The 26,365-nt window shown below is 48.4% G+C and overlaps 2 protein-coding genes across 2 annotated transcripts in view; one reads left to right on the plus strand and one right to left on the minus strand.

Moving 5' to 3' along the window:
* The window catches only part of dalrd3 (DALR anticodon binding domain containing 3), an 89,357-nt gene that overhangs the window by 1,896 nt on the left and 61,096 nt on the right, over window positions 1-26,365 (minus strand). The window lies entirely within an intron of this gene.
* Window positions 85-25,972, plus strand: LOC147111309 (uncharacterized). The gene is made up of 6 exons (XM_086002217.1): window positions 85-91; window positions 899-930; window positions 1,130-1,372; window positions 5,720-6,001; window positions 23,913-23,991; window positions 25,234-25,972. The coding sequence occupies exons 1-6, from the start codon at window positions 85-87 to the stop codon at window positions 25,854-25,856; spliced, it is 1,266 nt and encodes a 421-aa protein (XP_085858343.1). The 3' UTR covers window positions 25,857-25,972.

Here is a 26,365-nt window from a genome sequence, read left to right on the forward strand (position 1 = left end):
CATTTGATACTTCAGTTACTGAGGAAAGTGGCAGGCGAAATTTTTTTCATGAAGTGGTTTGAGTGATTGGTTCATCCTCAAAACATGACAGGCAAGTGTTTACATAGGGGAAATGCCATTATAAAATGTTTACATGGACAGTTTCAATGTTAAAACATCGACAACAACAACTTGTATTTATGTAGCACCTTTAACATAGTAAAACATCCCAAGGTGTGTCACAGGAGTGGCATTAAAACAAAGTTTGACACTGAGCCACATAAGGAGATATTAGGGCTGATGACCAAAAGCTTGGTCAAAGAGGCAGGTTTTAAGGAGCGTCTTAAAGGAGGAGAGAGAGGTAGCGAGGCGGAGAGGTTTAGGGAGGGAATTCCAGAGCTTGGTGCCGGGGCAACAGAAGGCACGGCCACCAATGGTTGAGCGATTATAATCAGGGGCGCTCAAGAGGACAATTGGAGGAGCGCAGATATTTCGGGGGGTGGGGCTGGAGGAGATTACAGAGATTGGGAGGGGCGAGGCCATGGAGGGATCTGAAAACAAGGATGAGAATTTTAAAACCGAGTTGTTGTTAAACATTGACTTAAAAGTGAGACCGATAAACAAGGAAGTAAGGTTAGTGAACAGGAAATGATTACATGCGCAAACGACAACTCTCTCAAATTGAATGAGGTTTTATATTGAAAATTAACAAAGCTTTCTGTATTCTGTCTTTATAAAGTTGTTCAAATAGATTATTGACACACACACACACACGCACTGAATGTCTAAATTCTTTCTGAGTGAGATAAAAGCCCACTGGTCCATTGGGATTAATATTTTACCGTGTGGGACAGATGGGGTTACTCCCTGTGTGGATTGTCATGAATGTTTAATGTCCCATTTTTCATCTGTTCTGCAGATGGGATAACTCCTATTGAACAGGGTCTGAGTGTAAGCTGCTCGTTTCATACCTGGCTGGCTCTCAATGGTCTGTCACATGTTGACAGATGCACTCAGCGCTGGCAAAGGGTTATCTGTATTGTGATCCTGCATTGCGAATAAGCTTCAGAGACACACGGATTGCAAACGGGCTAAGAGCGGACTCGTCACAGGACGTAGTGTTGACCGTGAATGTCAGCGGAAGTAAAAGAACAAGTCTCCGAGTAGGTTCACTCAACTTTTGGAAAGCGGAATGAAGAAGGGGGATTCAACCTCCGCGTCACTTCAGTCCCCTTACAACGAGGTTGGTTTCGCACTGGTGGAGGGTCGAGGTGCTGCCTCTGGTTCATTTCCGAATGTGGAAATGAATAGACGGATGAAAGTCCCGGAGACGACTCCAGAAGGTTCCGCAAACCGCTTGTCGCTCGGTGAAAACTTGACTCTCCTTCCTGAGGTAAGGCGATTTGAAGATGGTAAAACCGATGGTTCGGTTGGTAATGTCAATGTGTAACTGAGCAAGAAGCTGTCGGTTCCACGGCTGGTGCTGATCTCACATCGGGATCTCAGCCTGGCTGGCAGTTGGCCTCAGAGCCCAAGGGCTAGGGACGAAGGGGGTGGAAAATCACACCAGGGTTTCAGTTCCTGGTAACCATTCGGTTAGCACTGAGGGAGAGTGTGTGTGTGTCGGGGTGGCGGTGGGAGGGGTTAGCATCAGGAGCGGTCTTGGCTGCAAAATCCTCCACAGTCGAATAGCCCCTGAGCCTCTCTGTCTAAGCTTGAACCGGAAGAATGCCGTATAAGAATGACATATATCAGCTGTTCCTTCATCGTCGCTGGGTCAAAATCCTGGAACTCCTTCCCTAACAGCACTGTGGGAGCACCTTCGCCACACGGACTGCAGCGGTTCAAGAAGGCTCAAGGACAACTAGGGGTGGGCAATAAATGCCAGCTTTGCCAGCGACATCCACATCCCGAGAAATAATTTTTTCAAAGAATGGTATATTGTGTTGCCACATTTCTGAGCTTGACCCTCTGGTAAGTTGTTGGTTGAAATTGTGGTTCTCAACAAAATGTTATTAACAACACTAGTTTACATTATTTATCTCTGTGTGTGTCCGCCTCTCCGTTCACGTGCTGCTCCTTAACATCGTACGTAAGCATGGGGTCAGCTCTAAACTCCGCCTCTCTCGCTGACCCCCAAAGCATGGGGTCAGCTCTACAACTCCGCCTCTCTCGCTGACCCCCACAGCATGGGGTCAGCTCTACAACTCCGCCTCTCTCGCTGACCCCCACAGCATGGGGTCAGCTCCACAACTCCGCCTCTCTCGCTGACCCCCACAGCATGGGGTCAGCTCTACAACTCCGCCTCTCTCGCTGACCCCCAAAGCATGGGGTCAGCTCTACAACTCCGCCTCTCTCGCTGACCCCCACAGCATGGGGTCAGCTCCACAACTCCGCCTCTCTCGCTGACCCCCACAGCATGGGGTCAGCTCCACAACTCCGCCTCTCTCGCTGACCCCCACAGCATGGGGTCAGCTCCACAACTCCGCCTCTCTCGCTGACCCCCAAAGCATGGGGTCAGCTCCACAACTCCGCCTCTCTCGCTGACCCCCACAGCATGGGGTCAGCTCCACAACTCCGCCTCTCTCGCTGACCCCCACAGCATGGGGTCAGCTCCACAACTCCGCCTCTCTCGCTGACCCCCACAGCATGGGGTCAGCTCCACAACTCCGCCTCTCTCGCTGACCCCCAAAGCATGGGGTCAGCTCCACAACTCCGCCTCTCTCGCTGACCCCCACAGCATGGGGTCAGCTCCACAACTCCGCCTCTCTCGCTGACCCCCACAGCATGGGGTCAGCTCCACAACTCCGCCTCTCTCGCTGACCCCCACAGCATGGGGTCAGCTCCACAACTCCGCCTCTCTCGCTGACCCCCACAGCATGGGGTCAGCTCCACAACTCCGCCTCTCTCGCTGACCCCCACAGCATGGGGTCAGCTCCACAACTCCGCCTCTCTCGCTGACCCCCACAGCATGGGGTCAGCTCCACAACTCCGCCTCTCTCGCTGACCCCCACAGCATGGGGTCAGCTCTAAACTCCGCCTCTCTCGCTGACCCCCACAGCATGGGGTCAGCTCCACAACTCCGCCTCTCTCGCTGACCCCCACAGCATGGGGTCAGCTCTAAACTCCGCCTCTCTCGCTGACCCCCAAAGCATGGGGTCAGCTCTACAACTCCGCCTCTCTCGCTGACCCCCACAGCATGGGGTCAGCTCCACAACTCCGCCTCTCTCGCTGACCCCCACAGCATAGGGTCAGCTCCACAACTCCGCCTCTCTCGCTGACCCCCACAGCTATCATTATTTTCACCAACAGTCTGTCCAACATTAAGGTCTGGGTGAGTCAGACATTCTTCCAGTTAAATATCAGCAAAAATTGAAGCCATCCTCCTCCGCTCCCTCAACCATCTACACACCGCCGCCTGAACTCCATCCTCCTGCCAAGCTGCCTCCTTGGCTGAAGCCAGAGGTGTAGGACCTTGAGGTAACACTTGGACTCTGTTTACTCCCTCACATCCATGTTGCTGCCAAAACCCCTTGCTTTCACCTTTGAAACACTGTCCACCTTGACCCTTATCTCTCCTCATTAGCTGGTGGATCCCTTTGTTACCTCAGGGCTCAGTTTCTTCAATGTTCTCAATGCCAACCTCCATCCTCCACAAAACGAAACTCATCCCGAGTGTGATAGCTCAAGTCCTTTCTGCGTGATGGTCCACTCTCCTAACCAGCATCCTTGTCCTTGTACGTTTCACTGACCTGTGTACCAACAAATTGATGTTAAAATCCTTGTCCTCACCTTCAAAACTCTTGTCCCATCCTACTTCAGCCATCTTCTTCATCCATACGTCCCTCTGTGGACTGTCTTCTCGGATTCCCTCCTACTCGTCCTCCACTTCTTCAGCCGCTTTGACCTCTGCCCTCTGGTGCTCCCTCCCCCACCACCTCCACCTGAACTACCCTCCCTGTCTTCAAAGGTTGTCTTAAGACCTTCCTCTTCGACCAGGATTGTGTCTCCTTCCAACCCTCTTTTTCCCTTTCCCTCTTCTGCTCGGTGTCCAGCTGCCCTGAGATATATCTCTGCACGGTGCCATGGAATTGCAAGTTATTGTTTTAGAGAAGTTTATTGTTTTGGGAAGTTGTCCAGAATCAAGGGTCCCGGAAGCTGAAACGTGTTCTATTTCTTCTCGTCTTCAAGGACTACCATATCGCTCACTATTCTCCAACCATGAAGGTAGGTAGACAATTTAGCTGTGAAAATCCGCTGTAAATTGGGTAAGATTGTGGCTGAAGGCCCTTGGATTAAGGCTGGGATTCAGATATGCCATTCCCGGCCTCCACGGCTCGTTTCTATGGGGCCTTGTTTGGGGGGCAGAACCTCTGGCCACCCTAAACATGGTCCCCTGCAACACGGGGTGTGGCTGGAGGATGGGTTCTTCCTCCAAGCTGGGTGTATCCTCAGCCCCAGCCTGGGATCTGCTGGACGTTGAGTGAAATGAGGCGTGGGTTCGGGTCCAGGTCTGGGTCTCCTGGCCGACACTTTAAAATTTGGTCATTGGGCAGATGTTGCCAACATAAACATGAGTGGCCAGCCAGGGCTTTTCTTCCTGTGCCCCTTCCACCTTCCCCCACCCCCCTTGGCCTCTGCACTGGCGGGAGCCTGAGATATGTCCATCGTGGCATGGGCAACTTCCAGAGGCCTAGTGAACTTCCTGTCTGACCCCGTTCCCCTGCTGTAATGATCTTGCTTCTGCTCAACCGCACAGTTGGTGTAATAGCCACATGCCATTTGGCTCATCGTGCCTGTGCCGGCTCTTTGAAAGAGCTGTCCAATTAGTCCCACTCTCCTGCTCTTTCCCAATCGCCCTGCAATTTTTTTCCTTTTTAAGTATTTATCTGCTTCCCTTTTGCAAGTTATTTTTGAATCTGCTCCCACCATCCTTTCAGGCAGCGCATTCCAGATCACAACAACTCGCTGTGTAAAAAAAATGTCTCCTCATCTCTCCTCTGGTTCTTTTGGCGATTATCATAAACCTGTGTCCTCTAATTACCGACCCTCCTGCCAGCGAATACAGTTTCTCCCTGTCTACCCTATCAAAAACACTCATCATTTTGACTATCTTCATTAAATCTCCTCTCAACCTTCTCTGCTCTAAGGAGAACACTCCCAGCTTCTCCAGTCTCTCCATGCAACTGAAGTCCCTCATTCCTGGTAACATTACAGTAAATCTTCTCTGTACCCTCTCCAAAGCCTTGACATCATTCCTAAAGTCTGGTGCCCAGAATTGGATGCAGTACTCCAGCCGAGGCCTAACCAGTGATTTCTAAAGGTTTACCATAACATCCTTGCTTTTGTACCTTAAAAAAAAATTCATTCCTGGGATGTGGGCATCACTGGCAAGGCTGGCATTTATTGCCCATCCCTAATTGCCCTTGAGAAGGTGGTGGTGAGCCACCTTCTTGAACTGCTGCAGTCCGTGTGGTGAAGGTACTCCCACGGTGCTGTTAGGGAGGGAGTTCCAGGATTTTGACCCAGCGACGATGAAGGAACGGCGATATACTTCAAAGTCAGGATGGTGCGTGACTTGGAGGGTAACTTGCAGGTGGTAGTGTTCCCATGCGCCTGCTGCCCTTGTCCTTCTAGGTGGTAGAGGTCGTGGGTTTGGGAGGTGCTGCCGAAGAACCAATATCTTTTAAGTTATGTTGAACCCTGATTGATTTTTTGTTTTAATTTCTCCCTCACGCAGGAAAGGACCCTCATCAAAACACGGGAAGAAATGGATGGATTTTGCCCGCAGAAACTGAAGAAAAACGTCTTGCCTTCCATCAGCAAAGCAGAAGAGTTTGCTTTTGGTGAGACTCAGTTCTCTAATGCAGCAGCCCAGGGAGTTGACTTGTGGCTCCTCACACCAAACCGTGGAGGAAGCGCCTCTTCGCGCATAAGGGAGATTTACCGGATCATAGATGTGCGGGTTAGGATGATTGGCTATGATAAATTGACCCTTAGTGTTAGGGGGATTAAATATGTGGGGTTACGGGGATAGGGTGGGATATGTGTCGGTGCAGGCTCGATGGGCCGAAATGGCCTCTATCTGCACTGTGGGGTTTCTGTGTGTGGTGATTATTCCTTGTTTAGTAAAAGTATTGTGATTGGTTGTTTGTTAACTGCCTTGGGATATATGTTGTAATCTCATTGGTAGTTGATGTCACATGATGTGTGGTGGCCACCTTAAATTCAGTTCTTTTCCAGCTTTGGTTGGGACTGGATGTGGAAAGATGTGCTGCAGATTTTAAAGTTAATAAAGCCTAGCTTTGGAAGGCAAATCTATTCTTTATTTCAATTTATTAACTTTAAAACAAAGCTATAGTTACGGCTCAAGTTAATGGGTTGGAAGTGAAGGCCCTTATAGATACGGGCAGTACTGAGAGTTTTATAAGTCTTCAGTTTGCGAAGGAGAAGCATTTGAAAATTTCGCCTGTTACGTATCAGGTGTGTATGGCTCAGACGACCCTTATTTCACAAATAGCTGGTTGTTGCTTTGTGAAAATGATTCTTCTAGGTAATACGTATACTGATATACGCCTATCTGTTTTGCCTAATCTCTGTGCGGATATTTTGATTGGACATGATGTGCTTCAGTTACACGAGTCTCTTAGTCTTTCATTTGGAGGGACTAAGCCACCTTTATCTATTTGTGGATTAACCTCTTTATCCATTTCTCCATTATCACTTTTTTCCAATTTGATGCCGGATTGTAAGCCAATTGCTACCAAGTCAAGAAGATATAGTAGTCAGGATAGAGAATTTATTAACTCTGAAGTTCAACGTCTCTTATTGGAAGGAATCATTGAACCTAGTTGTTCGCCTTGGCGAGCACAGGTAGTTGTCACGACTAACGAGAGACACAAGAAACGAATGGTGATAGACTATTCCCAAACTATTAATAGGTATACTCAATTAGATGCGTACCCTTTGCCTAAGATTGATGAGCTTATCAATAAAGTATCTCAGTATAAGGTTTTTAGCACTATTGACTTAGAGTGCTTATCATCAGATTCCTATTAAGAAGGATCAACCATATACGGCCTTTGAGGCTGGCGGAAAGCTGTATCAGTTTTGCCGAATACCATTTGGTGTTACTAATGGTGTTGCTTGTTTTCAACGGGCAATGGATGCTTTTATAAGTGATAACTCCCTCTCTGACACCTTTTCATACTTAGATGACATCACAGTGTGTGGCAAATCAAGGGTGGAGCATGATTCTAATTTAAAAAGATTCCTTCAAGCTGTGGAAAAAGTTGGTTTAACTTTTAATAAAGAGAAATGTATCTTTTCGACTACTGAGGTAAATCTATTGGGGTATATTATCTCGGGAAACAAGATTAAACCAGATCCAGAACGTCTGCGACCATTGATTGATTTACCTTGTCCTACTAATTCTAAGGCTTTGCAACGAGTTGTTGGACTGTTTTCTTATTATTCTAATTGGATTGCAAATTTTTCACGGAAGATCCGGCCTCTTATTCGGGTTACGACATATCCTCTATCATGGGAGGCCAGGACATGTTTTGAGAATTTTAAAAAGGCTATTTTAGGAGCAGTTGTGCATTCTATTGATACATAGATACATAGATACATAGAAGATAGGAGCAGGAGTAGGCCATTCGGCCCTTCGTGCCTGCTCCGCCATTCGATGAGATCATGGCTGATCCTTTAATTCAGTATCCCGTCCCCGCCTTCTCTCCGTAACCCTTAACCCCTTTTGCCCGTAGAAATATATCTAATTCCCTCTTAAATATATTTAATGAGCTGGCGTACACTGCCCTCTGTGGCAATGAGTTCCACAGGTTCACCACTCTCTGAGTGAAGAAATTCCCCCTCATCTCTGTCCTAAATGGTTTAGCCCTTATCCTTAAATTATGTCCTCTAGTTCTGTTCTCACCCGCCAAGGGAAACATTCCTTCTGCATCCAGTCTGTCTAGACCTGTCAGAATTTTATACACTTCTATGAGGTCCCCTCTCAATCTTCTAAACTCCAGTGTGTACATCCCTAAACTACATAGTCTCTCCTCATAGGTCATTCCCGCCATTCCTGGTATCAGCCTGGTGAATCGCCGCTGCACCCCCTCCATGGCAAGAACATCCTTCCTCAGATGAGGCGACCAAAACTGTACACAGTACTCGAGGTGTGGTCTCACCAGTGCCCTGTACAGCTGCAGCAAGGTATCCCTGTTCCTGTATTCTAACCCTTTTGCTATGAAGGCCAGCATACCGTTTGCCTTCTTGACCGCCTGTTGCACCTGCATGCTCGCCTTCAGTGACTGGTGTACAAGAACACCCAGGTCTCTCTGTACTTCCCCCTCTCCCAATCTATTGCCATTTAAATAATAATTTGCCCTCCCGTTCCTGCACCCAAGGTGGATAACTTCGCACTTGTCCACATTATAGTGCATCTGCCATTTATCCGCCCAATCGCCCAGTCTGTCCAAATCGCTCTGGAGCTTCCTGGTCTCTTCCTCTGAGCCCACCCCCCCTCCTAGTTTAGTGTCGTCTGCAAATTTGGAAATGCTGCATCCGACTCCCTGATCCAGGTCATTAATGTAAATTGTGAACAGCTGGGGGCCCAGGACAGATCCCTGTGGTACCCCACTTGTTACTGCCTGCCATTCAGAAAATGAGCCGTTTATTCCAACTCTCTGTTTTCTATCTGACAGCCAGTTCCCTATCCACGCCAAAACTTTCCCCTTTATCCCATGAGCCTCAATTTTCCATGCTAATCTTTTATGTGGGACCTTATCGAAGGCCTTTTGGAAGTCCAGGTACACCACATCTACTGGCTCTCCCCCATCTATTCTACCAGTTACTCCCTCAAAAAATTCCAATAGATTAGTCAAGCACGATTTACCCTTTGTAAATCCATGTTGACTCTGTCCTATCCTGTCCCCATTTGCTAAGTGCTCCGCTATTTCATCCTTAATGATGGACTCCAGCATTTTGCCCACAACTGATGTAAGGCTTACAGGTCTGTAATTACCTGCTTTTTCCCTACCCCCCTTTTTGAATAGTGGGGTAACGTTAGCTACCCTCCAATCCATCGGCACTGTTCCCGAGTCTAATGAATTCTGAAAAATCATCCTTAGTGCATCCGCTATCTCTAGGGCCACCTCCTTCAGTACCCTAGGATGCATGTTATCAGGCCCTGGGGATTTGTCCACCTTCAATCCCTTTAGCTTCCTTAACACCATATCCTTAGAGATATTGATTTGCGTCAGTTCCTCCTTTGCCAATGTCCCTATTTTTCCCGATATCCCAGGGAGGTTTTTTGTGTCTTCCTTCGTAAAGACTGACCCAAAGTATGCATTTAGTTGATCTGCCATTTCCTTATTTCCCATTATATATTCCCCCGTATCTGACTGCAATGGACCAACTTTGGTTTTCACCAGTCTTTTCCTTTTGATATACTTATAAAAGCTTTTGGAGTTAGTTTTTATATTTTCCGCCAGCTTGTTTTCGTAAGCTATTTTGCCCCTCTTGATTATGCCCTTTGCCCTCCTTTGCTCTATCTTAAACTGTTCCCAATCTTCCGCTCTGGCGCTTTTTTTGGCTATTTTATACGCCCTATCTTTGGATTTTATGCTGTCTCTAATTTCCCCTGTTATCCACGGTTGAGTCACCTTTTTAGATTTCCTTTTATGCCAGATTGGTATAAACAATTTTTGCAATTTTGTCATTCTATCTTTAAATGTTTGCCATTGTTTATCTACCTCCAGTCCTCCCAGGAACGTTGTCCAATCAGACCTACTCAGTTCCCGTCTCATGGCATCATAATTCCCCTTGTTTAAATTCAGGACCTTAGTCTCTGAGTCAATTTCTTCGCTCTCCATTTCGAGTGAGAAATCGATCATGTTATGATCGCTCTGACCCAAGGGTCCCCGTACAACAAGATTACTGATTAGTCCCTTCTCATTGCACAGTACCCAGTCCAATATAGCCTGTTCCCGAGTTGGTTCCTCGACATATTGATCCAGATAACCATCCCTCAAACACTCAAGGAATTCCTCCTCCTCATTATTTTTACTGATTAGGCTAGTCCAATCTATATGTAAGTTAAAGTCACCTATGATGACAGCTGTGCTCTTATTGCACGCTTCTCTAATTTCCCTCGTGATGCCCTCCCTAACCTCTATTTTACTATTTGGAGGCCTATATACCACTCCTATTAATGTTTTTCGCCCCTCGCTATTTCTTAGCTCCACCCATATAGATTCTGTATTAACTGAGTTAATATCCTTCCTTTCAATTGCATTTATCCCCTCTTTTACTAGCAATGCTACCCCTCCTCCCTTTCTTTTTTGTCGATCCTTCCTAAATACTGAATACCCCTGTATGTTAAGCTCCCAGCCCTGCTCACCCTGCAACCATGTTTCCGTAATCCCAATTAGGTCATAATTATTAACCTCTATTTCCACAGCTAATTCATCTACCTTGTTCCTGATGCTTCTCGCATTAAGGTATAAAACCCTCAGGCTTTTTTTATGCTCACATTTTTTATGAATTAGTTTGGCCCTTTGTTTTTTGTTCCTCACCCTTTTATCATTTATTTCTGTCTGCCTTTCACTTTCCTCTATTTCACTACATAGGTTTCTAGCCCCCTGCCATACTAGTTTAAATGCTCCCGAACTGCTTTATCAAAAATTACCCCGAGAACATCAGTTCCATCTCTGCACAGGTGTAGACCGTCCCTTTTGTATAGGTCACACCTACCACAAAACTGGTTCCAATGCCTCAAAAATTTAAAACCCTCCCTCTTACACCACTGCTCAAGCCACGTATTTAGCCTAACTATCCTGTTCTCTGTACTCTTACTAGCACGTGGCACTGGTAGTAATCCAGAGATTACTACCTTCGAGGTCCTACTTTTTAGCTTGGCTCCTAACTCCCGAAATTCTACTTGTAGGACCTCTTCCCTTTTTTTAGCTACGTCGTTGGTACCAACATGTATCACGACAACTGGCTGTTCCCCCTCCCCCTCCAGAATGTTCTGCACCCGCGCCGAGACATCCTTGACCCTTGCACCAGGGAGGCAACATACCATCCTGGAGTCTCGGTCGCGACCACAGAAACCCCTATCTATTCCCCTTACAATCGAATCCCCTATTACTATAGCCCTGCCACTCTTTTTCCCTCCCTTCTTTGCAACAGAGCCAGTCATGGTGCCATGAGCCTGGCTGCTGGTGCCTTCCCCCGATGTGTCACCCCCCCCGACAACAGTACCTAAGGCGGTGAACCTGTTGCTAAGGGAGACAACCCCAGGGGATTTCTGCACTACCTTCCTGCCCTTGCTCTGCCTTTTGGTCACCCATGTACTGTCTACGCTGGCCTTAACCTGCGGTGTGACCAACTCACTAAATGTGCTATCCACACCCCTCTCAGAATCGTGGATGCTCCAAAGTGAGTCCATCTGCAGCTCAAGGGCCGTCATGCGGTCCCACATGAGCTGCAGCTGGACACACTTCCTGCACACATAGTCGTCAGGGACACAGGAAGCGTCCCTGATTTCCCACATGTTACAGGAGGAGCATGACACAGGTCCGAGCTCTACTGCCATGACTTAACCCTTATATTACTTTTAATTTTCTAGTTTTAGTTTATTTATCGACTTTTGTTTTCCCGAAGCTTACTTAGACCAATGTATACTGTACTCCTCTTATTCCTTTTTAAACTAACCAAATCCCACTAGTTTTGGTTTTACTTCCTAGGAAGGTTTGAGGAAAGTACTTACCAGTTAGTCTTACCTCCCTGGTCTTTCGCTGACTTCCCGGTCTTGTGTCCCCTTGGTCCTACGCCGACTTCCCGCTCCTCCCGGTTCCTGCCCTGCTGAAAAGAAACTGAGACCAAAAAATTTGTGACCTCTGTTTTTAGACAGGTTCCTTTTGTGATCGAGACGGATGCTTCTGATTTTGCAATTGGGGCTACTCTGAACCAAAATGGAAAACCTGTGGCCTTTTTCTCATGTACTTTGAACAATAGTGAAAAAAGACATTCTTCAATAGAGAAAGAGGCATACGCAATAGTAAAAGCATTGCATAAATGGAGACATTATTTATCGGGGCGACATTTCACGTTGGTAACTGATCAAAAATCTGTGTCCTTTATGTTTGATGTTAAACATTTTGGAAAGATCAAAAATGATAAAATAATGAGATGGAGGATTGAGTTGGCATGTTACCATTTTGACATAGTTTATCGTCCGGGGAAGGATAATGTTGCTGCTGATGCACTGTCGAGGGCTTATTGTTCTGTGATTCATGGAGATACGCTTATTAATCTTCACAATGCCTTATGTCATCCTGGGGTTACGAGGATGATACACTTCGTACGCAGTAAGAATTTGCCCTTTTCAGTTGAAGACGTCAAGCAGATGACTTCATCATGTTCTATCTGCGCTCGGTGTAAACCGAATTTCTTTAAGCCTCAACGAGCTCATCTTATAAAGGCTACTTCTCCTTTTGAACGTTTGAGCGTCGATTTTAAGGGGCCTCTTCCTTCAACTACTCAAAACCGATATATTTTTACTGTTGTGGATGAGTTTTCAAGGTTCCCTTTTGCTTTTCCTTGTGCAGATGTATCAGCTGCTACAGTTATCAAATGTCTGACAACTTTTTATCATCTTTGGGATGCCTGCGTATATCCATTCGGATCAGGGAAGTTCTTTTATGTCTTCCCAGTTGAAGGAATACCTTCAGAGTCGGGGAATTTCTACTAGTAGAACTACCCCGTATAATCCCCAGGGTAATGGACAGTGCGAACGATACAATGGGGTGATCTGGAAGGCAGTTATGTTGGCTTTGACATCCCGGAACCTTAAGAATACACAGTGGGAAATGGTACTGCCTGATGCCCTGCATTCCATTAGATCATTGCTTTCAACGGCTACTAATGTGACCCCCCATGAAAGGCTCTTTAACTATCCGCGGAGATCTACTACGGGATATTCGGTACCTGATGCGCTATCAATTACTCATAAAAGACTGAGAGTTAAGAGAGTAACTAAAGGCTTTTATTAACAAAAGAATGAAGGTCTGCCTCGAGTGGTCGACCGGTCCAGAATACAAAGGGCTGGGGAGCAGTCACCTTTATACTAGGACTTGTGGGAGGAGTCAGCCGAGGCATGTCCAGGCATGTACACAGTGGAATACAAACAGTGGTTTACCACATTCACCCCTTGTTTAAAATTGAGTCCGGCGGGGTGAAGTGTATTAAAAGTTAGTGTATTGGAGTCTCTCTGGAGGTCTTGTCTGCCGCTGTGATCGGCGTGGCGATGGCAGGGGTAGTGGAGCTTCCGGCGTCGAGTCCTGCGTAGGCTGTGGCACAGGCGTGTCGTCCTCGTAGATGTCGAGCGGGTCGCGGGGCCCAGGCCTGCCGTCTGCTGGGGCTGGATATCGGGTCGTGGGGGGGGGGGGTGGTAGTGAGTAGTGGGTTACTGCGGCCCCCGAGGGTGCAAGGTCTCTTATGGAGACTGTGTCCTCCCGCCCGTCCGGGTATGCAATGTAAGCATACTGGGGGTTGGCGTGGAGGAGGTCGACCCTCTCGACCAGGGGGTCCGTTTTATGGGTCCTCACGTGTCTTCTCAGTAGGACCGGCCCTGGGGACGTCAGCCATGGCGGTAGCGATGTCCCCGATGTGGACTTCCTTGGGAAGACAAACATTTTCTTATGAGGGGTGGCGTTAGTGGCAGTGCAGAGCAGTGACCGAATAGAGTGGAGCACATCGGGGAGCACATCCTGCCAGCGGGAGGTTGGAAGGCCCCTAGACTTTAAGGCTAGCAGGGCGGCCTTCCAAACTGTCGCATTTTCTCTTTCCACCTGTCCGTTCCCCCGGGGGTTGTAACTGGTGGTCCTGCTTGTAGCAATACCCCTAGTTAGCAGGTACTGACGGAGTTCGTCGCTCATAAACGATGAGCCCCGGTTGCTATGGATATAGCTGGGGAAACCGAACAGGGTGAAGAGGTCGTTCAGACATTTAATGACCGTGGCACTGGTCATGTCCGGGCAGGGGATGGCGAACGGGAAACGGGAGTACTCATCAATAATATTGAGGAAGTACACATTGCGGTCGGAGGAGGGGAGAGGCCCTTTAAAATCAACGCTCAGGCGCTCGAAGGGGCGAGTGGCTTTTATCAGGTGGGCCCTGTCTGGTCTATAAAAGTGCGGTTTGCACTCAGCGCAGACTTGGCAGTTCCTGGTCATGGTCCTGACCTCCTCAATAGAGTAAGGCAGGTTGCGGGCCTTGATGAAGTGGAAGAACCTGGTGACCCCCGGGTGGCAGAGGTCATTGTGGAGGGCCCGCAGTCTATCGATCTGCGCGCTGGCGCAGGTGCCACGCGATAGCGCATCCGGGGGTTCATTGAGCTTCCCGGGCCGGTACAAGGTCTCGTAATTGTAGGTGGAAAGTTCGATTCTCCACCTCAAGATCTTGTCATTTTTGATTTTGCCCCTCTGCTTGTTGTTAAACATGAAAGCAACTGAACGCTGGTCAGTGAGCAGGGTAAATCGTTTTCCGGCCAGGTAGTGCCTCCAATGACGCACAGCCTCCACAATCGCCTGGGCCTCCTTCTCAACAGCGGAGTGTCTGGTCTCCGGGCCTTGGAGGGTTCGTGAAAAGAAGGCCACGGGTCTCCCCGCCTGATTGAGGGTAGCGGCCAGGGCAAAGTCGGACGCGTCGCTTTCCACCTGGAAGGGGATGGATTCGTCCACTGCGTGCATGGTGGCTTTGGCAATGTCCTCCTTGATACGGTGGAAGGCTAAGCGGGCCTCTGCCGTCAAGGGAAAAGAGGTGGACTTGATCAGCGGACGGGCCTTGTCCGCATAGTAGGGGACCCACTGGGCGTAATAGGAGAAAAACCCTAGGCACCTCTTCAGGGCCTTGAGGCAGTGGGGCAGTGGGAGTTCCATAAGGGGACGCATCCGGTCGGGGTCGGGGCCGATGACTCCGTGTTCCACAACACAGCCAAGGATGGCGAGGCGGTTTGTGCGGAATATGCACTTCTCCTTGTTATATGTCAGGTTCAGGAGTTGGGCGGTGCGGAGGAATTTTTCGAGGTTTGTGTCATGGTCCTGCAAGTCACGGCCGCAGATGGTCACATTGTCCAGATATGGGAAAGTGGCCTGCAACGCATTTTGATCTACCATCCGGTCCATCTCCCTTTGGAAGACGGAGACCCCGTTGGTGACGCCAAAGGGAACCCTAAGGAAGTGATAGAGGCGGCCGTTTGCCTCAAAGGCAGTATACTGGCGGTCCTCAGGGCGGATAGGGAGCTGGTGGTACGCTGATTTCAGGTCAATGGTCGAGAAGACGCGGTACTGCGCGATCTGGTTGACCATATCAGCTATGCGGGGGAGTGGGTAGGCGTCCAGCAGGGTGTAGCGATTTATTGTCTGGCTGTAGTCGATGACCAGGCGCTGCTTCTCGCCGGTCTTAACTGTTAAGTCTGTGGGTTGTATTATAAATAATCACAGACTCCACTGTTAACAAAATAAAACACGTCTTTACTATTCAGAGGCTCGGGCGATTCTGCCCTAGTTAACGTATCACAACCCTTATATACTGGTGTGATCACTATCGGTATTACAGTATACATGAGCCAATAGATAGTGCCACCCTAAAGTAGTGCTCTTAAAGGCGAACGGTTACATTCTATAGTTCCCTTAAAGGTAAACGGTTACATACACAACACTCCTCCCTTCCTAGCTTATTACTTACAGAATCCCGTTAAACATACAATCTTCAACTTTATATAAACAGTTTGCAGATATACTCTCGATGGAGTCAACGTCATATAACAATTTACAGATATACTCTCAATGGAGTCAACGTCATATAACAGTTTACAAACATACTCTCAGTGGAATCAGTTTACAGGTTCAGTCTCTGTGGGCACAGTTCATAAATTCAGTCTCTGGTATTAATTCGTTCCAGACAGCATCCTCCATAGCCTTTTTTTTTTAACAGCTTGTACTTTCGTCCTGTTGAACCAGCAGTGCGGACTTATACAACCCACTGGCTGTCTTGATAATGTCCCTGGATTTTTTTTACAAATTTAGCACCTTTCGTAGTGTTCGGACTGAGGTAGTAGAAGTAATAATATTTTAAACAGTTATTATTTTCTGCTGCTTCTTTTTCTTTTCTGCCTTTTTGAAACTCTCCGAGCTCTTTTCCCGGCTGCCATCTGTAGCGCCACCAACTCTCTATGTTCCTTAGACCTTAAGTGCTTCCTCAGGATTTCAGCACTTTGGGAGTTCCCATCACAATTTGGGCAGACCACATCCTCATAACATTCGGTGTCACTCAACAGGTCAAAACCCTTCTTCAAGCAATCATATTCATCCTGCTCTTCCTCGGATGTCTGCCCTTCCTTCCCTCCTGGCCTCATTTGTGCGTTCAATCCTTTCCCTTCCTTCAGGGATTTCGTTATCAGGCTATTTAATCCTTCTACTGAAGTAGCTGTTTCCCCATTCTCCTGTTCCCCTGGACGTAATTCAGCGTACTCCTCCATTTCATCCATCATTTTCTCCAATGCTTTCATCTTCTCTTCCTCTTGTACTTTGGCTTCCAGTGCTTGGAGAAGTTGCGCCTCGATGCTCTCTAGCTCATGTTCAGGGCCCATTCCCAGTTGAAACTGTTCTTCAAGTCGGTCAACCTCGGTAATTGCCGCCTCATATTTGTCTTGGGCTTCCTTCCATATTTTTATGAGTTCTGCCATGTCTTTCACCTCTACATCCTCATCTATGTATGGAACTTCTACCGATGAGTCTGTCTTGGCCCTGAGCTCCTCAAGAATTTCCTGCAGCCTTTGGACTTCTTGCTCATGTTCAACCTTTAGTTGCTCATATACTTCCAACGAAACTAGCTTTTCGGAGGTTGCTGAGTTAACCCCCTCCAGAATTGTAGTCTGGGCCTGTTCATACTGTTTTTTCAACTTCTCGCACTCTGCTTGTAAGGAGTCGTAGAGAAGAACTGGAATAAAATCCTGGCTTCCTGAAGATTCCTCTTCATTTGTTTCTTTCGCAATTTCCTGTTGGAGTTCAGCCAAGGCTGCTATGCTATCTGCCTCTCGAAGTCTCACTGCCATCAACTCTTCTTTATTCTTGCAGTCCATCTCAGCCATTTCCCGTTTACTTTCATTTAACTGAGTGAGTAGTCCCTTATTTTGGGCTGAGAGATATTGCACCTTCTCATGTAGACCCTTGCACTCCTTCTCTGCTTGACATAGCTGATTACCGCTGATTTGGTTCTGCGTTTCAAGTTCCAACATCCTTTGCTTAGCTTCTTTCAGTTTCGCCCCTATAAGCTCCTCTTGCAACATGGCCACATTATTCTCATCAGGTAAAGAAGCGTTTCTCTTTTCCATGTCCAAGATTTGTTTCTGCATCTCCTTAAGAGCACCCTGTGATTCAACTTCTCTTAACTTTGCCTGCACTAGCTCCGTCTCTAATTGCAGAACAAAATCCTCAGTGCAGCGTGATTTGCCCTTCTGCTGTATCTCTAGATCATGCAAATATTCTAACCCCTGAACATCATCAGGGAGATGTGATCGGTAATTGGTCACGATGGCTCTATGGTCGCTCTCTGCTTGAGCCAGTAGGTTCTGTTGTCTTTCCAGACTCTCCCATTCGGTGTCATAGAACTTTTTCATTGTTTTCATCTCTTGTACGAGGCGGTAACTTAATTGTTCTAATTGTTGTTGTACTTTGAAATAGCGTTGAGTTCGAGCCCGGTGTTCCTCCGTAATGCATATGTCTGTAGCTTGAACAGACTCAGAATTCTCTGTCTTTATGCACGCCATCGATTTTCCAACCTTAGTCTGTGAGTTAATGTTAACCTTGTTTTTCATACATAAGCTGGACTTATCGTCTTCCGGCTCAGAGTCTGAGCTGCTTGTCTGCACCGAGTCCTCACTCGTCATTGCTTGTCGGTAGTGCCATTCCATGTCTATTTTCTTGATCCACTCCCGTCCTAGAAGTGGTGGTCCTCCCTCAGGTAGTACGTACAAATTCATTCTTGGGTGTACTTTACCCCTATCTCTCACCTTGACTCTTATTTTCCCCATGGGGTATACGCGATGCCCCGTGTATGTCTGTAATACGAACTTGGTATTTCTTAAGGGTATGTGAGAGAATAGTCGGTGGTAGTCCTTTTGGTTGATGACTGATACAGCTGATCCCGTGTCCAGCTCCATTCGTACTTGGACTCCAGCTATTTTTAGTGTGACCCAGATCGTCTGTAGATCAGTTACTTTACCCACATTGTGGATTCTCAGACTATCCAACTCCTGGCTGTTTGGGTCTGAGTCTGAATTTTGTTCGTCTGAACTCTTTTCAGCCACCTGATGCACCTTGTTGTACTTTTCTTGTGGTGGTGGCTTCCTTTGTTTGTTGGTCTTCTTTCTGGACCTGCATACCTTCGCGATGTGACCCAGTTTGCCACATTTCCTGCACTCTTGATTCTTAAACCAGCACTGATTCTGGTCGTGCGTTGTCTTTCCACAACGGTAGCATTTGGAAATGCTTGCAGTCATTTGGTCCACCCCGAGTGCCGCCGCCTTTAGCTGCATTTCCGCCGTTCCTTTCACTGCGGCTTCGTGCGATGAAGCTATGAGGACAGCCCTGTCCAGTGTGAGGTCGTTTTCCTCCAGGAGTCGCTTCTGCGTTCCTTCTTTGGCCAAGCCGCATACGAACTTGTCCCGCAGCGCCTCTGTCAAATTCCCTCCAAGCTGGCAGTATTTCGCTAGCTTACGCAGTTCGACTAAGTATTCCGCATTGCTTTCATCTTGCCTCTGGGTTCTGGCGTAAAATTTAAATCGTTCAGCCAGTATCAACGGTGTGGGGTTCAAGTGATCCTTCAACACTGTTACGATCTCTTCGAAGGTCTGGTCCACTGGTTTAACTGGTGCTATTAGATGTTTCAAAAGCCCGTATGTTTTTGCTCCCATCGAATTTAACAAAGTTATTGCCTTGTCGTCATCCTCAATGTCGTTGGCTACGCAATATATTTCTATGCGTTCCACATACGTGGCCCAGTCTTCTATTTCAGCATTAAAGTCATTAATATTTCCTCGCTTAGGCATCTTCTTCTCTTTTCGAGTACAGTACAAGTATTACTTTACTTATTATTAATTTTCTTCTCTCTTCTTGAGAACACACCAGCCTTTCTGAAAAATCTTATTACTTTCCTGAAATTCTTAATAATTTCCAAGATGGCGGTTTCCCGCTTCTTCCTTCTTCTTCAGCGGTTTCCCCGCGAAAAATGGCGGCTTTCCCGCGCTTCTCGCTCTCCCCGCCCACTTCGATGGTGGTTTTCCCGCGCTTCTCGGCGCTCTCCGCCCACTTCAATGGCGGTTATCACCCGTTCCCCGACGCTGACTTTCAGCCCGAGTGCGGCCCTTATCAGCGGATGCGATCGATGGCCCGGCTGCGCCTCGCACTTGAAAGCGGCCCCCGGCCTCTGGCTCACCCGCTCGCGCGGCTCTTGCTCGCTCCCTCCCGGGCTCTGGCTTACCCGCTCGCGCGTTTCACCGCGGCTCTTATCAGGGATTGCGATCGCCCTGTCTTTGCAGCCAACGCTGCGGCTTACCCACGAGGTTATGGAGGCTTCAGGGTCCTAATGCCTGTCGCTTCCAGCCTGTCGGTTCCAGACTGGTGAGGATTGAAACCTCTCTTCAACGTCCTGTCTTCGGACGAAGCCGCCGTGGAACAACTGCCGCAGGGTTCGAATCCTGACTCGTCGCCAATGTTAAGTCTGTGGGTTGTATTATAAATAATCACAGACTCCACTGTTAACAAAATAAAACACGTCTTTACTATTCAGAGGCTCGGGCGATTCTGCCCTAGTTAACGTATCACAACCCTTATATACTGGTGTGATCACTATCGGTATTACAGTATACATGAGCCAATAGATAGTGCCACCCTAAAGTAGTGCTCTTAAAGGCGAACGGTTACATTCTATAGTTCCCTTAAAGGTAAACAGTTACATACACAACATTAACGACCACAACCTGGGCTCGCCAGGGGCTGGTGCTGCCCTCAATAATCCCTTCCTTCAGGAGCCACTCCACTTCGGTTTTAATGAAAACCCTGTCCCCAGCACTGTATCACCTGCTCTTTGTGGCGATGGGCTTACAGTCGGGGGTGAGGTTAGCCAACAGTGGGGGGGGGGTGACTCTGAGTGTGGAGAGGTTGCACCTGGTGCGCGGCGGGCAATTTGGAAGCTGCTGGCTGCAGACTGTGAGTGGGGGTAGGGGTCCACCGTACGCCATCGTAACACTTTTAAGGTGGCACTGAAAATCTAACCCCAGCAGGACGGCAGCGCAGAGGTCGGGCAGGACCAGAAGTTTAAAATGATCGTACACAGTCCCGTCTACTACGAGTGTCACCACGCAGTAGCCGCCGATGTCCACCGACTGGGACTCGGAGGCCATAGAAATCCGCTGGTGCGCAGGCAGGACTGGGAGAGAGCAACGCTGCACCGTGTCGGGGTGGATGAAGCTCTCCGTGCTCCTAGAGTCAAAAAGGCAGATTGTATCGTGACCATTTACCTTAATGTCCAATGTGGAACTGGCCAGCTGGTGCGGTCTCGCTTGGTCCAGTGTAACGGATGCCAGCGTAGGGGTCGGTGTGTCGCAGCGGGTATCAGATGAGGCGGTGTTGGGGGCCTGCTGCGTTCCGGCTGTCGTCCAAGATGGCGGCGTCCATGATCCCCATGTGGCTGGAGGCGTCCAAAATGGCTGCTGTACCGGTGGTTCGCACATGGCCGGGGAGGCCCAAGATGGCGGCCCGCATGGCCCACACGCGGCGCTGCTGGGGTTCGGGGTGGCTTTGGCCCTGCAGACGCTAGCGTAGTGTCCCTTCTTCCCGCAGCCCGAGCAGATCGCGTTTTTCGCCGGGCAGCGCGCTCTGGGGTGTTTTGCCTGGCCACAGAAGTAGCATTTCTGGCCTTGGGGCACTGCTGTCTGGCCTTGGGACACTGCTGCGGTAGTTGGGCCGTTGCTGGGGTGTGGCTGGGGTGGCACGGCGCTATGAGGCGGTCCTACCGTGTCCCAGGCTGTCATTCCCCGCGGCGTCCACGGTGCAGAGGAGTAGGCATCCATGCCCCGGTAGGCTGCATCCAATGATAGTGCGAGTTCAGAGGCCTTGTTGAGGTCGAGGTCACTCTGCTCCAACAGTCGATGTCGGGTGTAATTGGATCTGTGGCCCGCTACAAAAGCGTCCCGGATAAGTTCCTCTGTGTACACGGCGGCCTTTACATCCTTACAACCACAGGCCCGGCCAAGCACAGACAGTGCCTGAAGGTATTCCACGGTCGATTCCCCAGGTTGTTGTTTACGACTCCCCAGAAGGTGCCTGGCGTACACTTCGTTCACTGGGCGCGTGTACTGGTCCTTGAAGAGCTTGATAGCGTCCGCGTACGAGGTCGCGTCTTGGATGACCGAGTACACTCGGTGGTTCACTTTGGAGGTCAGGACATCCAGTTTGTCCTCGTCCGATTTGATTGCTGCGGAGGCGGTCAGGAATTTTTCGAAACACTTAAGCCAGTGAGTAAACTTGGTGGATGAGTCCGCCTCCCGATGATCTAAGTCCAGGCATGCTGGTGTGAGGATCTTCTCCATTATAAAAATTTTGTTAATAAAATTGATGCGCTATCAATTACTCATAAAAGACTGAGAGTTAAGAGAGTAACTAAAGGCTTTTATTAACAAAAGAATGAAGGTCTGCCGCGAGTGGTCGACCGGTCCAGAATACAAAGGGCTGGGGAGCAGTCACCTTTATACTAGGACTAGTGGGAGGAGTCAGCCGAGGCATGTCCAGGCATGTACACAGTGGAATACAAACAGTGGTTTACCACAGTACCTTCATGGCTTACTATGCAGGGACCTGTGCTGCTTCGACGCCATGTTAGATTGTCAAAATATGATCCTTTAGTGGAGGAGGTGGAGCTGTTGGAGGCAAATTCCCAATATGCTCATATTCGATTCCAAGATGGGAAAGAAAGTACCGTTTCAATTAAAGACTTGGCTCCTTGTGGTGGCCAGCCCTCTTCTGAGGATATTAACAATAGTCATGATTTGGATAGTGTGGATGCTGTTACAGATACTACGAATGTCTCCAATCCGATTGCAGATAATTATACTTCTATTAGTCAGCCCTTGATGGATGTTTATGACCGTCCCAGTTTACCTTCTGATGGGATTTCTAATCCGGAAACCGTTGAAAATCGGGATATGGATAGCCTTCCTGCTGAAGATACTTCTGTGCCTTCTGGTGTGGGAGGGCAAGGAATTTCACCAAGGTTAAGAAGGTCGACACGAACAAGATATCCGGTCGACCGATTGAAAATGGACTTTTAAATTGATAGTAATGTTTTAAAATTGTTGAAATATTATATTATATTGTTTTAGTTGAGAGATACTTAATACTTATGTGCAATGTTATTATTTGTTGTTCACTTAGTATTGTGTCATGTAAACAGTTTTACTCTTGTGCATAGTTTTAGTTGTAAATAATTAATTATAAATTGTAAAGGTTATTTAGGTTGGAGTATATTTTAAAAGGAGGGGTGAATGTGGTGATTATTCCTTGTTTAGTAAAAGTATTGTGATTGGTTGTTTGTTAACTGCCTTGGGATATATGTTGTAATCTCATTGGTAGTTGATGTCACATGATGTGTGGTGGCCACCTTAAATTCAGTTCTTTTCCAGCTTTGGTTGGGACTGGATGTGGAAAGATGTGCTGCAGATTTTAAAGTTAATAAAGCCTAGCTTTGGAAGGCAAATCTATTCTTTATTTCACTGTGATTCTGTGATAAATTGCTGAATGCTTAAGATAAGTAGGTGGATGCACTGTCTGTTATGGCATTGAATCATACAGGACAAATGGCTGAGCTAGCTGGGCCCGGGTGGTCCTGGAGAGGGAGCGCGCAGTGTCCACTGGTACGCTTGAGGTCTTCCGCGACTGCTGAGCACCGCAGGGAATAGAATGTCTTATCAACACTAACAACAATAGGATTTAGCTTTAGGAGCTTCTTTTTGTTTTGTTGAAAGACAGATAGACTTGCATTTCTATAGCGCCTTTCATGACCACCAGACGTCTCAAAGTGCTTTACAGCCAATGAAGTACTTTTTGAAGTGTAGTCGCTGTTGTAATGTAGGAAACACGGCAGCCAATTTGCGCACAGCAAGCTCCCACAAACAGCAATGTAATAATGACCAGATCATCCTTTAGTGGTGTTGATTGAGGGATAAATATTATCTGGGACACCGGGGATAACTCCCCTGCTCTTCTTCGAAATAGTGCCACGGGATCTTTTACGTCCACCTGAGAGGGCAGAAGGGGCCTCGGTTTAACGTCCCATCCGAAAGACGACACCTCCGACAGTGCAGCGTTCCATCAGCACTGCACTGGGAGTGTCAGCCTAGATTTATTTGCTCAAGTTTCTGGAGTGGGACTTGAACCCACAACCTCAGAGGTGAGGGTGCTGTCCACTGAGCCACGGTTAGGTTAGATTCCTTTATTAGTTGTGCCTCTTTTTAAAAAAAAAAAGGGGCACGGGCAAATTTATTTGTTCTGTTGATGACATTGGGGTAACTCAGTGTCGTCCTTATGGATCAATTAAAAAGGCATACAAACATAGCAAAATGACGGACAGGAAACGACCCACTGCTCCATCTCACCTGTTCCCATATCGCTGTGTTGTCTTGTGCCTCACAATATGGACATACTCCACCCACCCGGAGCTACGTAATCTCCTGGGAGAGGCAAAAAACAAAAGACATAAACCCTGGTCGATTAGGGGGGATAAAAAATCTGGAAAACTCCTCTCCGAACCCTTTACGCGATCGAAACTATTCCGGGAGATCACATGGCCCCTGATTTTTATTATAGGATACCTGCCTCTTGTACGAAATGATCTCTGCCCCAGCCTTGAAGGATTGTCGATTTTGCTATCTAGTGACCCCTGCTGGCAAGTGAGAATGAGGGCGGGATCAGGATGGGCTGCGATGCCCTCCTTGGTCAAATATCCTGTCGAGGCTCATTGCCCAGCTTCACAAACGAAGAACAGCCACGTGCGCAAGGAGTGCCGCTGGTACCTAAAGCATCGTACAGAATGAGGCACCACATCTGGCAGAGGACCAGAGTAAATTACTGGACCCTCAAACCAGAGAACGCGGGTTCAAATCCTGCGAAAGGCAGTTTGAGAATTTGAAGTCAGTCAAAATAAATAAATAAGTACATAAATCAAGAAATAAAAAGCTGGCATCAGTAAAGTGGCCATGAAGCTGTCGGATTGTTGGAAATCTGCCGTCCTTGCCTGGTCTGACTCCATGACTCCAGTCCCTCACCAAGGTGACCCTCTCTTACTGTTGATTCTGCTCCCGCCACCCTTTTAAGCAGCGCATTCCAGATCATAACAACTCGCTGCATAAAAAAAATTCCCCTCATCTCCAACCTCTGCTTCTTTTGCCAATTATCTTAAATCTGTGACCTCTGGTCAACGACCCTTCTGCCAGTGGAAACAGTTTCTTCCTATCGACTCTATCAAAACCCTTCATAATTTTGAACACCTATTAAATCTCCCCTCAACCTTCTCTGCTCTAAGGAGAACAATCACAGCATCTCTAGTCTCTCCACGTAACTGAAGTCCCTCATCCCCGGTACCATTCTAGTAAATCTATTCTGCACGCTCTCAACAACAGCAACTTGTATTTATATAGCGCCTTTAACGTAGTAAAACGTCCCAAGGCGTTGCACAGTGAGTATTATAAGACAAAAAAATTTGACACCGAGCCACATAAGGATAAATTAGGGCAGGTGACCAAAAGCTCGGTCAGAGAGGTAGGTTTTAAGGAGCGTCTTAAAGGAGGAGAGGGAGGTGGAGAGGTTTAGGGAGGGAATTCCAGAGCTTAGGGCCCAGGCAACAGAAGGCACGGCCACCAATGGTGGAGCGATTATAATCAGGGATGCTCAAGAGGGCAGAATTAGAGGAGCGCAGATATCTCCAAGGCCTTGACATCCTTCCTGAAGTGTGGTGCCCAGAATTGGACACAGTGCTCCAGCTGAGTGTTTCTGGGCAGCCCATTGAAAAACTGCTCAGTTCGGTCCAAACCGGCCACCTTAAATCGAACCCTCTCATGGCCCCTCAAGCTCATGAGCAGCAGCCAGAAATGTCAGCTTCTCGGTTTATGTTTCTCAATCCCCCGGAAAGGTGAGCAACAGAATGAATTTCCTTTTTTTCTTTCGACAGAAAAGGCCCCTTGGAAGAAAGCAACATTTTCGGTCCGCGCGAAACCGCTGAAGCCACCGCCACCGCAAATGGCACCGCGCGTGAAGAAAAGCAAACGCAACAGCAGCCGGGACATCACGCCGTGGGCTGCGGACTCGCTTCTGGACACTTCTTTCGGTGCCATTCCACCGTCGCTGGAACAGTTCCCACGTCGAGCCGGGCCTCCGCTCCGCCTGCCGTGCGGCGCCATCAAGCCTTGGTGTGGCGTTTCCAGGGATCCCACGGCGGAGAGCAGAAACCAGGAGAGACACCAAGGAACAGGAAGCAGCGCAGGGCAGCAGTCCCTCCAAGCCGTGGCTGAGGGCCTGACGGAGGCCAAGGCCTTCCCAACCCAGAGAAGCAGAAAGGACGGCTGGTGCCGGAGGAGGCTGAGGGACAAACTGCGGGGAGGCACGAAGCTGCCGCCAGTCCAGAGCATCTCCAACCTCAGCTTCAGCAGGAACTACACTTTCTCTTTCTTTGAGCTGCCTCAGCACCAGTCGCAGCAGCGTCGGGCGCAGGGGACCCGCGCGACCTACCTCTTGCTGAAGCAGCTTCACTGCTGAACCCTCGCATGCCGCGCGGCAGTAGAGGAATTCCGTCCCAGCGCGGCAGAAACCATCTGGTCTTTTCAAATAACAACCGTTTCCCCTCAAACCAACAGGCCAAGGGCGAACCAGTCGCGTGGGTCAGTAGGATGTTTGCTCCCAGAGTATTTCCCACGGGTAGTTCCCAATCTCTGACGAAGGGTCACAGAGCTGAGGCGTTGACTCTGTTTCTCTCTCTCTACGCCGCTGCCTGGCCTGCTGAGTGTTTCCAGCATTTTCTGTTGTTGTTCCCAATCTCTGCCGGGCTGCCAGCAGTGCCACTGAGTGAAGATTAGAGCCAAAGCGAGAGTGAATAGGGTGCTGGGTGTATCCATAGGACAACTGATTATAAGACGAGGCACACTATTTGTCCTTGTACAAGACCTTGGTCAGGCCTCACTTGGAATACTGTGTCCAGTTTTGGTCACCTCACATGGTGGGCGATAGCGAGGCTTTGGAAAGGGGGCAGAGGAGGAGCCACTCCACTA

This window comes from Somniosus microcephalus, chromosome 11 (assembly GCF_052327205.1).
Source record: "Somniosus microcephalus isolate GS21.2 chromosome 11, FLI_Smic_1.0, whole genome shotgun sequence".
Classification (NCBI taxonomy): domain Eukaryota; kingdom Metazoa; phylum Chordata; class Chondrichthyes; order Squaliformes; family Somniosidae; genus Somniosus; species Somniosus microcephalus.

Excerpts from the sequence above, each read along its gene's own strand:
- LOC147111309 (XM_086002217.1), top strand. Across the intron at positions 931-1,129 it reads CTATTGAACAGGGTCTGAGT|AACAAGTCTCCGAGTAGGTT; the intron begins GTAAGCTGCTCG and ends CGGAAGTAAAAG. Across the intron at positions 23,992-25,233 it reads CTATCTAGTGACCCCTGCTG|GTGAGCAACAGAATGAATTT; the intron begins GCAAGTGAGAAT and ends TCCCCCGGAAAG.